The following is a 15,359-nucleotide window of genomic DNA, read 5'->3' on the forward strand; positions in this document are numbered from 1 at the left end:
TATTCCTAAAGAAGTAACGCGAGTTGCTATCAGCCAATCACTAGGACATGCTATCAACGACCGCATCTTCATTGAGAAATCAAAAGCAAATTCAACACACAAAGAAATCCAAAACTTGTACGCTATTTGTGATAGTGGTTATGGTTTCTTGATAAGCTTGCTTCAAGATGCTACCCTTGCATTAGCTAAAAAGAGTTATAAAGACTTGGAAAATTCACTTTCCAAATGTCCCAGATTTGTGATCGACTGTCATGATGCATTTGGTGATAAGATAACGCCTGAATTGTTAGATAGGAGTAGAAAACAACTTGATCTTGTATTAATGGCAAATATCGCTGAAGGCCGTATTCAGAAATAAAAAAAATTATGTGATGGTTATAAATTAACTTGTCCTTCTTGAAAGTTAGAACCTTATAGTGAGAAAACGGATATTGCAACAAATGTTAGTCTCAAGTTGTTATTTAAAGTAATGCAAATAAGCAAAGAAATAAAGAGAATCCATCTTGACCCTTTGTTCTTCTTACCAAGACCCTTGATCGATGGCATACACAAGATTTTACATAAGCAAATTTGGTTAGAGATTGAGGCACAGCTTTGATGTTAGGTGTTTTTGTGTAATAAGCTGGATCGGGTCGCACCCAGGTTAAAAATCTCATCAGAAAAGTTACATATACAGTAAAAAAAAAAGTGACGTTTTTTACATCTGTATTAAACCTTGAACACCCTTAATAAAATTATTGGCTTGGCAACTGATCGAACTAGATACAATGAGAGGGTTTTGCCCACTTCTTTTCTTTTATTGTTTTCAGTCTCTCCAAAATGCAATTTCAAAACAACGTCATTTAGAGGTCGCGGGCTTTCCTTTAAATAATGGATGGACTAATTGAGGCAGTTGTTTGCTACCATTTTAAATGTTTTCTTTGTAAAATTACAAATCTACCAAAACACAAACATTTCAATTTAATATAAAACTTATTAATATTGTAATACCCTGTACCTAGCAAGTCCCAAAATGAGTTACCACAATGTCGGGGCTTAGGCCTATTTCCTGAGATCCCTATTGACTACTTCTAATTACTCTTAGTTTGGATGATTGAGTATTCAACCCTTGAGAGGCGCTAGAGTTTCTTGTTCTACATATAAACTCTAGTTCATTTAGTTAATTAAGCTACGTTTTAGTGATAATTTCGCCTGCTTTGTAGTTTAATGACTGAGCTTACGTTATATAGAATGTCAATATAATATAGCATTTTTTTACACCATCAAGTTATTCAAAGTATATTTATAGGTAAACTTCCTTAAAATGTGGGATTTCTAATCTTGAATATAAGATACATGCTACATATGAAGGTGACCTGGTTGTTTGTAAGATTCTTTTTAAGGTTTGAGTTTTACTTACGTCATATGCCTAGATAGCCACATAAAGTCGGCATGAATTATCAGTTGGACATCTAAAGTGACGCGTAGTTTAAAAAAAGTAGTGACAGGCTCTTCCCTTGTGACTTTAATTGATGTCCAAAAAAGAATCTTCAGTACTCTGATTGCATTTTTGGATCAGAAGACAATTTGTTAGCTATACTAGCATTTGGAGAAGTATATGAAGCAAAACTAGTGGATTCGATTCTTCCTTGGATAATTTTTTGACCAGAAAAGGGTCAAATATACCTCCGTACTATAAAATATAATTCATATATACCCCTCGTTATTATTCCGGTCCAAGTATACCCCCCTCGTTATACTTTCGGTCCAAATATACCATTAACATCATAGTTTTGCAGTAATTTGCCTCTAATTTTGACCGAGAGACACGTGTCAATCTTATAATCAAATGACTCACCCCCAATTTTAAATGACCAATTCCTTTAGAAACCCACCCGTTTAACCAGACCCGACACATATTCGTTTCTTTTTCATATTCTTTGTTAAGACCCAAATCTATGTTTTTCTGCTAAGTTTGCTAGAAAAAATAAATTCTGCCGGAAAATAGTAAACCCCCAATCAAATGAACTCTAACGGTATCGATGACACTTTCCTAATTTACATTATTTTCTAATAGATTACTCACGAAAGTTATTGATTTGAAGTAAATTCCAGCATGTATTTGAGTTTAGAAATTAGAAAAAACCAATTCCTAATTGTTTTTCCTATAGCTGGCATGATTTTTATTTGAATTATGCATGTTTTAATTATATAGAGAATACTTTAAATGTTTATTTTGCTTCTTTGTATTTTGCTTCAAATTTTATGACCTTTTTACAAGAAATCATCACTTATTACACATAAGAGATCTAGAAAAAACACATAAGAGATCTGAAAAGACCATTTTCTTCTATTCAGATTGTAAGAGGGCAAGAGATCTCATGTCCTCCGATGATGATGATAGTTAGTTGTTATACTTTTACTAATTTTGTCTCATTACACATAAGCTAATTGTATAATTGAAGTTGGATGATAAGAGAATCCAACACATCATGCATTGTTGTTGCTAAAAACGTTTAAGTATTTACTACATATCAATTACTTAACATATTCAATATGTTTGACCGCATCCCTTTTCACTTAACAAATCAAGCAAAAATACTGTCAAAATATTACCTTTGTGTTTATTCCTATTTTGCTTAAATGTCATTCCTATATATATCCACTCGCATTGGCTTCAAATTTCATAGCAAAATTATTAGAAAAATGGCTTCTTCTTTTGCTTCGTATTTGCTTCTTTTAGTACTTTTCACAAACATTTTCTACTTCCAAACCTCTTTGTGTGACAAAGGTGAGAACGAGGCATTAATAGCAGGTATATGTAGACAAGTACAAGATTTCACATTCTGCTGGAATACTTTTAGACAAAATTTACCTACACATCCATATATTCCTAAAGAAGTAACGCGAGTTGCTATCAGCCAATCATTAGGACATGCTATCAACGACCGCATCTTCATTGAGAAATCAAAAGCAAATTCAACACACAAAGAAATCCAAAACTTGTACGCTATTTGTGATAGTGGTTATGGTTTCTTGATAAGCTTGCTTCAAGATGCTACCCTTGCATTAGCTAAAAAGAGTTATAAAGACTTGGAAAATTCACTTTCCAAGTGTCCTAGATTTGTGATCGACTGTCATGATGCATTTGGTGATAAGATAACGCCTGAATTGTTAGATAGGAGTAGAAAACAACTTGATCTTGTATTAATGGCTAATATCGCTGAAGGTCGTATTCAGAAATAAGTATTTTTATGTGATGGTTATAAATTAACTTGTCTTTCTTGAAAGCTAGAACCTTATAGTGAGAAAACGGATCTTGCAACAAATGTTAGTCTCAAGTTGCTATTTAAGCTCATGCAAATAAGCAAAGAAATAAAGAGAATCCATCTTGACCCTTTGTTCTTCTTACCAAGACCCTTGGTCGATGGCATACACAAGATTTTACATAAGCAAATTTGGTTAGAGATTCAGGCACAACTTTGATGGTAGGTGTTTTTGTGTAATAAGCTGGATCGGGTCGCACCCAGGTTTAAAATCTCATCAGAAAAGTTACATATACAGTCAAAGAAAGTGACGTTTTTTACATCTGTAGTAAACCTTGAACACCCTTAATAATGTTATTGGCTTGGCCACTGATCGAACTAGATACAATGAGAGGGTTTTGCCCACTTCTTTTCTATTATTGTTTTTAGTCTATCCAAAATGCAATTTCAAAACAACATCATTTAGAGGTCGCGGGCTTTCCTTTAAATAATGGATGGACTAATTGAGGCAGTTGTTTGTTACCATTTTAAATGTTTTCTTTTTAAAATTACAAATCTACCTAAACACAAACATTTCAATTTGATATAAAACTTATTAATATTGTAAAACCCTGTACCTAGCAAGTCCCAAAATGAGTTACCACAATGTCGGGGCTTAGGCCTATTTCCTGAGATCCCTATTGACTACTTCTAATTACTCTTAGTTTGGATGATTGAGTATTCAATCCTTGAGAGGCGCTAGAGTTTCTAGTTCCACATATAAACTCTAGTTCATCTTGTTAATTAAGCTACGTTTTAGTGATAATTTCTCCTGCTTTGTAGTTTAATGACTGAGCTTAAGTTATATACAATGCCAATATAATATAGCATTTTTTTTACACCATCAAGTTATTCAAAGTATATTTATAGGTAAACTTCCTTAAAATGTGGGATTTCTAATCTTGAATATAAGATACATGCTACATATGAAGGTGACCTGGTTGTTCGTAAGATTCTTTTTAAGGTTTGAGTTTTACTTACGTCATATGCCTAGATAGCCACATAAAGTCGGCATGAATTATCTATTCCTTAGTCAGTAATGCTGAAACAATTACTAGCAATGTACTATTCGGACCAAGGAACTCACACTTTAAATGTGATGGGAGTTGCTTAAGCTCCAACTTCGGTGGTTCAATGATCGAAGGCTTTGCTAGAGGAGTTGTTCTATTTTGCTGATTAAGATTTAGCTTCTTTGGGTGGTAAGAATATGAACCCAACCCAACAAGCTAATTAATCGTCTCCACACAACCCTTCATGTCTTCAGCATCAAAGTTTACCAGAATACCGGCTAGAGCTTCACCCAAACTTTCTTCTTCCATCTTGAACTCGACCGCTTCATCTATAACATCCAAACAATCAATCACCGAAATGATCTCATAAGCACTTGGTAACTTCAGCCTCTTGCTTGCCTAAAAAGTAGTTTCCTCATCGTTGACTCGGAACTTGATTTCATTCTTCTCTGAATCCATCAGAGCTCTCCCTGTAGCAAGGAAAGGTCTCCCCAGAATAATAGGAATGTCTCGATCAACAACACAGTCAAGAATCACAAAATCTGCAGGCAACATGAATTTACCAACCCGCACAAGAACATCATCAACCATGCCAACAGATCTCTTAATAGATCTATCAGCCATCTGTAGCCTCATAGTAGTCGGCCTTGGCATCCCCAAACCTGATTGCTTATATATAGCAAGTGGCATCAAATTAACACTCACCCCATTATCACACAAAGCACGAGCCAAATCATGGTGTCCAATAGAACAAGGAATGGTGAATGCCCCAGGATCACCCTTCTTCTGAACAGTAGTTGTTGAAATGATGGAACTCACAGTGTGAGTCAAACTCACAGTTTTATGTTGCACCGTTATCTTCTTGGTCAGCAGGTCCTTCAGATATTTAGCAAAACCAGGCATCTCCTTGACAGCTTCCAAGAAGGGAAAATTTAAAGACAATTGCTTTAGCTAATCATAAAGTTTTTCGAACTTATCATCTTCCTTCTTCTTCACCAAACTCTAAGGAAATGGAGGTTTAGATTTAAAACGTTGAGTCAAAGGTCGGAGAGCCCCTTTCACAGTTTGCTTGCTCTTGTCATCGGTCTCCATCAAAATCTCTGGAATATTAGCAACCTTCTCGTCAGTCAGATTCTCATCAACAGTAATTGGTGCTTCAGACTGAACCTCTTCTTCTTCATCTATCGGCTCAAGCTCAATAATCTTCTTATCAGCACTTTGGAGTATTTTACCACTCCTAGTACTGATGGCGAACACACGGTCTACACCGCCTCCCCCATTCTTCGGATTTGGAACAGTATCACTCGGAAGTCCTCCCTTTTTAGGAGGGTGCTGCTCTCTAGAAATATCTCGTATCTGGGACTCGAGCTTGTAAATAGCTGCTGTATGGGAACCTACTATCTCTATTAACCCAGACAAAGTCCTCTCAGATTTTGATTGATTTGCCAGAACCTTCTCAAGCATTACTTCAACCCTCGAACTACCTTGCTCTGTTGATTGCCCTTTCGGTGGTATATAAAGATTGGAACTCTTGTTCCCAAAATTGTTGTTGTTTTTGTAGCTCCCTTGGTTCGTACCACCATAATTATTATTATTATTATTATTGTAGTTCCCAGAGTTGTTGTTGTAAGCATCCTGACCCTGCTGAGGTCTCCATTGATTTTGGTTCTGGTAACCTGTCACGACCCAAAATCCACCCTAGACGTGACCAGCATCCGATGTCATGAACAACATCGGAAGAACCTAAACAACACAATAATAATACTTCAACCCGCCAGGTTCAACATTCACCTCCAACAATTTATAAATTAAATGTAACAAATCATGAATATATGAATTAAATCAGCGGAAGTCTTTATAAGTAAATAGTTTGTCACGACCCAACCCCGTAGGCCGTGACTAGTGCCCGATCTGGGCACCCAGACACATCTATCAACTGCTATCTCAGATTTTATTAACCGCATTCCAATATATAGCATAAGCCGACAAGACTATATTTAAAATTTAGATAATTTCCAGAAAAATTTCGGCAGAGTTTCCTTTGTTTTACGGACTATCCAATATACCCTGCGCACAGAAAATACCAACAAAGGCCACACAGGGCCAACAAAGCAACATTTAAACATATGCGGACCGGCCGCCGCGGCGAATAGGATCGCCCAAACACAACATATACACGCATTCATACAGGAAGACCCCCAACCCACAAACATGTCCACAGACCTCTAAACAGACCGACATAATCATATGACGGGACAGGGCCCCGTCGTACCCCTGAGTGACGTACATTTATACAATAGCAGGAGACTGTACCAAAAATATAGGCTCCGGATAAGAGAGCGCCTCAGAATAGCAGAATAAGATCCTAAGCAGGCGGATCAGTGAACCTGTCGTATGTACCTGCGCGGCATGAAAACGCAGCCCCCGAAGAAAGGGGGTCAGTACGAAATATGTACTGAATATGTAAAGCCTGAAGTAGAGAAACCAAAATCATAACCGGAAACAGAACGAACAGAAAGGAATGCAAAAATCCAGAATACCAAATGCATATTTCAAAACATAAAGAATGTGTACAGAAACATATGCCATATCACGTCCGGCCCCCGCCAAGGTACTCGGTAGACAGAACGTGGTCACCCTCCCGACGCTGGTGCCACAACACATAAGGATCAGAATAGGGGATAACCCCATAACATAGCATGTCATGTCAAATGGCCATATCGGATCATATCATATCATATCATATCAAAATAGTGTACATGGCACAGCATACTCCACAACCCATGTACATGTATACCTGCCCCCTCACCATCGAGGCACGGCGAACAATGCAGAGGAATACGCTTGACAACATATCCTGGCCCGGGCTCAGTGAAGGAAACATTGAGACATCCACGAGTGGAGTAGTGAGAAACTAATGCAATATGAGACATAATACATTTTACAAGGACTCGATGGAGTATTCCGAACAACAACCGTATTAATGAAACCGCACGATAGTCACGGTGCGTATATTTCGGATAACAAAAATAGATTATGTGATAATAGTCTTCTTGGGATCATTTCCATATTCCAAAATAATTTATAAGACTCAATAGAATAACTTAAACAAGTGTCATTTAGTAGTCAGAAGAGTAGTTAAGACGTTTCCTTTAAAACTTCTCAAAATAGGTTAAAATGCAATAAGAGTGAAATCGAGCATAGTGGGCCCACCTCGGGTCAACTAAAGTGATAGGCTCAATTTACGTACATTAAGTCTATAGAGAGGGAATAACAAAGTGCACGAATAGAGTCGTGAGTAGTCATATGCATAAAATCATTATCATAAATTCAAACATAAGTAAAATGATCATATTTGAAAATCGAAATAATAGTCATACCAAATTCTTTCAAAAGTCATCCGAATTACATAAAGGAAAGTCGCGGGACCCACGGACGGGTATTGACCCGAATCGGGCCCGCCTATGGAAAATATACTCATTATATGCCATATAAACTTCTACAAAAATATTGAAGCAATCCGAGCCTTTCGGTGAAAGATATGGCGTTCACAAATTACGAAATTCTTTAAAGTGAAACCTTTTTATGCAAAGTTCGGAAAGCGATTATTTCAAAGACATAATGGTTCATATTTCATCAAATCATACATAAGAGTGCCAAGGAATATATATAAGGATCATAACGTACTCGGATTTCGAATTTAGAATTTCCTCGAGGCTCGTAATGTAGCCTATTGAAAACTAAGGCATGCCAAAAGAAAGAAGGGTTGCGCTTTACATACCTTTAGCGTTTAGTCGTATTATAACCTGTACTTGCTGCCCAATGGTACTTATCCTATATCAAGATATCAAGAGCTACGATTAGTCTACGAGGGAATTCAATACGTACTTTAACGTTAACAATCCCTTTCAAACATTTAGACCACGTTTCGTTCGCATTCAAACCAACTACATACAACCGATCCAACATCAATAATCATATGTTCAATACCAATCCGGACAGCCCACATAACATTCCAAATAGCCCACATTCACAACATTCCATAACGATTCACATACGCCTATTTCATTCTCAAGTTACTCCTAATAATCCGTAGCCTTAACGTTTTCGTGTACCAACTTTACAACAACCCAAACAACGTAAATACAATATATATTCTTAACTATCATTAGTCTTTCCAATTTAAAGAAGACAACATGTCCAAAACAGTTCCTAACCACGACACGTCCAAAACAGTCCCTAACCAACAACATAAAGGTGCCCGAAATTCTTGCGAACGTTTACGAACATACCAAGCAAACCACATATGATTCTTACACATTATTTCATGTCTTCATTTCATATAATTTTAGTAAAATACGACCAGCAGTCACACGATAAATATATCACCAAATTCGTACGCAAATAGCTACATTGTCGACAGTAAAACCATACAACGACAACAACATGTTTAATGACATTACTTTCATGATTCTTGGAACTGTTTTAGCATCATTTCCATTCTTAAAACAGCCCACAATTCATCTCAATTTCAACTTGAATCATTATGCTTCACTTCCACTAAACGTTCATAACAAGAATCAACACTCAACACATACAATTTCACCTCTAGCACTAAAACAGTCCACTGTTTTGGACTGCTTGTATGCTTTAACATAATTCATTTCTTTAACACCTTAATTCACATATTCATTATGCATACAATACACCATAATGTCCATAACAACAACAATCAAAATATGACACAAAACAGTCCACAAATTCCTCTAAAACAGTCCCTTTACACGGCTACGACACTACTCCAACAACTTCATGATTTTCATCCATTTATCCATACTACAACACATTCAATCCACTTCCAATACATGTACAAGAATATTAAACATGATTTCATTAGATTCTTCAACACACGGCTCATTTTAATTTTTAGAAAAACAGTCCAATATCCAACATGCCACATCACAAACGAACTTCTACAATCTTTGTTCATTTACCTATGTTGATACATATTCAATTCATCAACAATACATGCAAAATGAAATCAATCATGACTTCACCAACACTCACGGCTCACTATCTACTTCAACTACAACAACAATCCAACAACAACCTTCATGAACTATACATTCAAATCCTCTTGCAACACAAGAACAATAAACATTCTTACCTTACAACTTGTTCTTCACTTTGGCCGAATCTTCAACCCTATTGAGGTGCTACACTTCCTTGTTTCTTTTCAACAACTACTACACGTTCTTGTACACTAGATGAGGAGTTGATTTGAGGAAGAAAACTGATTTTTTTGGTGGTGGAGGAGCTGCCATAGCCGTGGCTCTCTTTCTCTTTCTAGGGCTTGAGAGTTTCTCTCTCTAAGTTCTAGTTGGTGGAAGATGATATGGTGATAAATGACTTGTTTTAATCATCCAAGATGATGTTTATGGGCAGCATAAGCTCCCTCACGTGTCCACCAAGAATGTCCCCCTTCAAGATCAGATTTTTGTTTAATAATACCTCCCACTATCAATTGTCCAAGAATATGACTCATATTTCATGGATTTATGTGTCTCCCCTCTCTTTTATATCCATATAATAATAATTCCCCACCACTAAATATAAATCCACACTTAATAATCCAATCATGGTTAATTAATCCCTAATCTCCATTAATGCTTCTATACCAAACGAAATTTGTAAGTAAATTGTGACTTGAAACGAAACCGGAAGTTAAAGTCTTAATCCCCACTCAGACCAACTTGCATCGCCCATATCTCCTTATCCCGATATTATTTTGACGAGCGGTTTGTTGCGTTGCAAACTAGACTCGATGAACTTAATTTTAGGCTTTTGAAACACCTTAAAACTCCTCATATACAAGTAGATATTCCTCCAACAATATGGGCTAAAAATCTGGTCCGAGATTTTATTGAAGTTGTTCCGATTCATTTCGTTTAACTTCTAATCCTCTTCCAACCTCATGTAACCTCTTATACATACATATACACACTTATATACATCAATAAAAATCCATATACACGTCTTGAAGGGTCCAAAGAATCACAATAACCTTAAACATAACTAGAGAACTCACAAAGCTTTGACGAAACTCCAATCGCAAAAGTATATTCATCTCTTTTGTCCATCCCCTATATCATTACTAATAATCTCAAATACTTTAAAAGGTCACTCGCATTACCTCATATACATACTCATAGCGCGATTTCAAATCCTTTAGGTAACCATGTCACTTTGGGATACTTAAGGAAACCATATATACAACGATATTCTTACTAACTCGATTAACTTTCCTTGAACCTTCTTAACTCATTCTTTCTTGTTTTAATACAAGTAGCCCGGATTATTATGGAGTGTAACATAGTCATAAACGTAGCAAACACCCATTAAGTTGTACGAGACTTTGACAATCTACCCACAATTCTGAAAACTATCTATGGAGCTTCTAAGAGACACAACAATCGTCTAACTTCGGGACGCAGCTCGGAAATCTAGAATAATAAATGAAATACGAAGTATCCCACGAACAAGGATGTGGGCTCACCAAATCAACAGCAGCAGCAAGTTCTCCTAAGCGTCGAGGGTAGCACGAACCTGCTCTTCTCCGTTACCTAACATACCATCAAAAACAACAATGGTATGCCTAAGTACTTTCGTACTCAGTGAGTGCCTCGGGGACAACAAGTAATATAAAAATAAAATAAAATATAATAATACATAAAAAAATCAGTTCTGAAAAGATAGCATAAAAACTGTCATTCCACTTTATGATTCTTAATATCATTTGTTAAACAGTTTATAAAGCCATTTCAAAATCTCAGTTTCAATTATGCTTTAAATCGATCAGGCATAAATACCAGTTCCATAATAAAGATGGATATCACAATCGCTCATATAGGCCCAACTCAATATCAACAACATTGCGTAATACACCGGAATATGGATTCACGGTGGCTACTCTTCCTCCCGAATAGCAAGGCACACTGCGCAATACACCGGAATATGGATTCACGGTGGCTACTCTTCCTCCCGAATAGCAAGGCAATTAATACACCCTAGCTAGCGAACCCGGAAGTGGCCACTCTTCCCCCCGAAGGGCAAGGCAATTAATACACTAGGATCCATAGTGGCTACTCTTCCTCCCGAATAGCAAGGCAAACACAACAACAAAGTCCATGGCATAGAAGCCGATTCACAATTTGTCTCAAAGTAGTCACACCATCAATAACATTAACGTTCATTATGCCATATCGAAAGAATAAGTCATTCCAATCAAAGTTTTGAAAACGTATAACTTCTTTGCAAAAGATTTCCATGTCCCAATTCATCAATGAGAATGTCATCACCAACTCTTAACCATCATTATTAAGCATCTCTCATAGAGGAAAACGTTCATAATATCTTATACATATATAGGGTTTGTTACAATCTAGGTTTAATATGGGTTTGTCCCCTCACACACATTAACCACCATTTAGACATGAATTAGAGTTCAAGAAACATGAAAAAGATTACTTTTCCTTTCATTCATCAAAGAATCTTGAATAAAATTTATACTTCCAACAATAGGTTCAAAAGTGATTTTCATTCAAAATATGTTTTCAAAAAGAGAGACATACAAATCATCCTTATAGCCAATAAAAATGGTTTTAAAAGAGACATACAAATCACAACCAAAGAGCTTATAAAAATCGATCGAAAGAGTATGTTCAAAAGAGACATACAAATTACCTTTATATTCAAAAGGATTTTATTTTTAAAGAGACATACCTTAAATCCCGTTAAAATATCCCAAACGTAAGCTCCATGCTTCAAAGAATCATTCTACATCTAATTGAGGTTTGTATGACCAATAAACTATATATATTCACCAAATTTGCAGCTACTGTTCATAGCTGGAAACGCACAGCTACAGACCTTGAAATCCGATCTCACCGTTCATATTTAATACCTATATGTTAGGACCACTCAGTTAAAATTTGGGCTCGATCCAACGGTTAGATAAGCGGGAAAAATCAATTTAACATGGCTGGTCGGAGGAAATTCTACAGCAAAAATACTAGGGTTTTGTTTTTAATAAAGTGCATCTAAACCAATCCTATTTCATGATTCTACCAATTATTCCATGTCTAAAACATAATAATAATTCCATATATCCATAAAAGTGTGAGGGTGTTATCTTTTTGAAGAAATCCCAAAGCTTCACCCCATATTTGACCTTGAATGAAGTTTCCACAATCTAACGATTTCATGCAATGATTTGGTGTTAATCTAGTGATTTGTTAAGGTAATTAACTTAGGGATTTGAGTAAAAACTCACCTTAGAGAGATGATATATGGCTCTGATGGAAAAACCCTCTCCTTGGACGTTTTTGGGTTGTATTTATAGGTTATTATAAAGGCTTAGGCTTTAAAACCTAATCCTACAAGAATTGGGATTTCCATTTTACACAGCTTCGGTAAATCGGTCATAACTTTTCGTAAAGACCTTCGTTTGACCTCCATAATATATGGTTGGAAAGGTATTACAAATACCTACAACTTTCATGTTTTGAGTTGTCTCAAATTTTCAACAAAAATACCCGAAAACTGGGCATAACTGAAACTGTCTCAGACTTAGACGAATTTCTGAATTTTTAATGAACTTCCTTATCTCATTTGACCCTGAAAAGATTATTTAACACCATTACCCATCCCAAAGGGACCCAAAAGGTTAAAATGACGTCTAAACCCCAATTATTTCACATTGACACCTAACTCAGAGTTACGGGATGTTACATAACCACCTTGGTAGTTCTATCTTTGATAACCCCCTTGCGAATTATTCACATAATTAGCATCTTCAACCTCCATAGGAGGTCCCTCATGAAACGGACCCTCATGGGTCTGGTACATCCCTTTCGGCATACCTGCATCATCCTCACAAACATTTACCTTCTTAATCTGGTTTTCATCAAACGTTTTTGTTAGCAAGGAGATATTCGTTGCAAATTCAGCCAATGTCTGCTGGATATCTTGATTCTCCTTTACCATATTCTAAATCATGAAACTGCCATAAGGCACCACTTCAGCATTATTTGAGTGTCAAGCCTGATTGTGCGTAGTCAGCTTGTCAAGTATGTTGGTCACTCGTCGGTAAGATTTATTCATAAAACTACCATCAGCTGCATTATTTGCAATTGACTGCGCCACTGGATCCAGCCCTCGGTAGAACTTCTCCATTAATATGTTCTCCGGAAACCATGATTTAGAATCTTTTGCAGATACTCTTTGAATCTCTCCCCAAGCTTCATATAACTGTTCCCCCGGTCGCTGCTTAAATTCATAGATCTTGTCACGAATCTCGGCCTTCTTGCTAAGAGGGTACCATTTCTTGAGAAAGAGTGCTGCCATCGCTGCCTATGTAGTAATAGAATTCTGAGGCAGGTTCTCTAACCATGCTCTTGCATCTCCAGCTAAGGAACATTTGAATAACCTCAGCCGAATAGCATCTTGTGGAACGTTGTTTTGGATGTAATAGCACACACATCCACAAAAGTCTACAAATGACGTTGAGGGTCATTCTCGGTAGAGTTTCGAAAGTGGCCCTCAAGCTTCAACAACTGGTATAGAAAGGAGTCAATTTTTATGCTTGAAGCTCCACATCGAGAATGAACAATAGCATATGCATAGTCCCCCTCCGAAATAAGATCAGCAAAAACATTTTCTTCATCTGATTCATTCGCCAGATTATTCAATCGATTCCCCTGGTTACCAGCACGTTGGTTTTGCTGATTCTGATTCATGTTCACCTGGTTTACAAGGAATAGCAAACAAGGAGTGATGGAATAAGAACAAGACTTCAATCAAAGTAAATACTATTTAGTAATTTCAAAACTGTATTCCCGGCAACGGTGCCAAAATTTGGTACACTCAAATTACACTTTTAATTAGTGTAAAGCGAACGATGTCAAATATAGTAAACCAACTAGGTTGGGGTCGAATCCCACAGGGAATATGGTGTGAAAAGGTTACTAAACTCGTACAATTCTTAATTTAGGTCTAATGTTGTCACGCCCCGAACCTGGGCCTGGACGTAACACGGCACCCGGTGCCTGACTGCATGTGACCGAGCGAACCAACTGGCTGGCTGAATCAACATGTGACACCAAAACATAACTAATTTATAAAATAAAACTAACACATGTTGATTAACTAAATGTCTGACTGAAATATCATAATGTGGAAATACTTAGACAATCTGAACATATCTGACAGTAGCCAACATGGCTAAACCAAAAAAACTGAATGACTGAGTATAACTGTCTACAAGGCTAACATAACAAATATCTGACTGTCTGAACTGTGTCTATGAATCCTCTAATGAATACAAAAAGGTAATTGTCTAGAAAGTTGTGAGAACTGCATGACTGATATCGCCCCGAAGGAAAACTGGGGCTCACCACAGTAGCTAATACGAACACTCCTAAGTAGCTGGATCGCCAACCTGTATGTCGTTACCTGTATAGCGAGATGCAGGCCTCCAAGCAATAAAAAGGGACATCAGTACATTTGAATTGTACTGGTATGTAAAGCAACTGAAGCAATAAAATACTGGAACTAAAACTGAAACTGAACTAAACAAGAAAGCAAGAAGCTGAAGTACTCCCTGTTCTGGATGAAGGATCACCTGTAAAACTATAAATATAACTGTGGCCTAGGGCCCAAATAATGTGCACAAAAACTGTGGCCTCAGGCCCAAGCAATACGTATGCATAAACTGTGGCCTAGGGCCCAAAAATACAGATGCAGGTGTTCAACATTAGCAATTTACAAGACTGAGACTGGCTATAGCTGATAGCATGATAACTGTTTCTGATTATGGGACTCATGCAAAAAACTGGTTATACACTGACTGAGACTCATGTGATAACAATGCATACGTCTATAAAGATTACGTGCTGAGTTCATGATGTTCAAAGTGACAACCATGAACGAATTCTGTAACTGCAACCCTAGAAGATAACAGTTCTATATCATATTATGAAACTAGGGCTAAACTAAACTATATTCT

At 36.8% G+C, this 15,359-nt stretch overlaps 1 protein-coding gene across 1 annotated transcript; it reads left to right on the forward strand.

Annotated features, from left to right (window-relative positions):
- The first annotated feature begins 2,685 nt into the window (after window positions 1-2,685).
- On the forward strand, window positions 2,686-3,225 carry LOC132601244 (uncharacterized). The gene has a single exon (XM_060314347.1). The coding sequence runs from the start codon at window positions 2,686-2,688 to the stop codon at window positions 3,223-3,225; it is 540 nt and encodes a 179-aa protein (XP_060170330.1).
- Window positions 3,226-15,359: the final 12,134 nt, after the last annotated feature.

Source organism: Lycium barbarum, chromosome 7, assembly GCF_019175385.1.
Source record: "Lycium barbarum isolate Lr01 chromosome 7, ASM1917538v2, whole genome shotgun sequence".
Lineage (NCBI taxonomy): Eukaryota > Viridiplantae > Streptophyta > Magnoliopsida > Solanales > Solanaceae > Lycium > Lycium barbarum.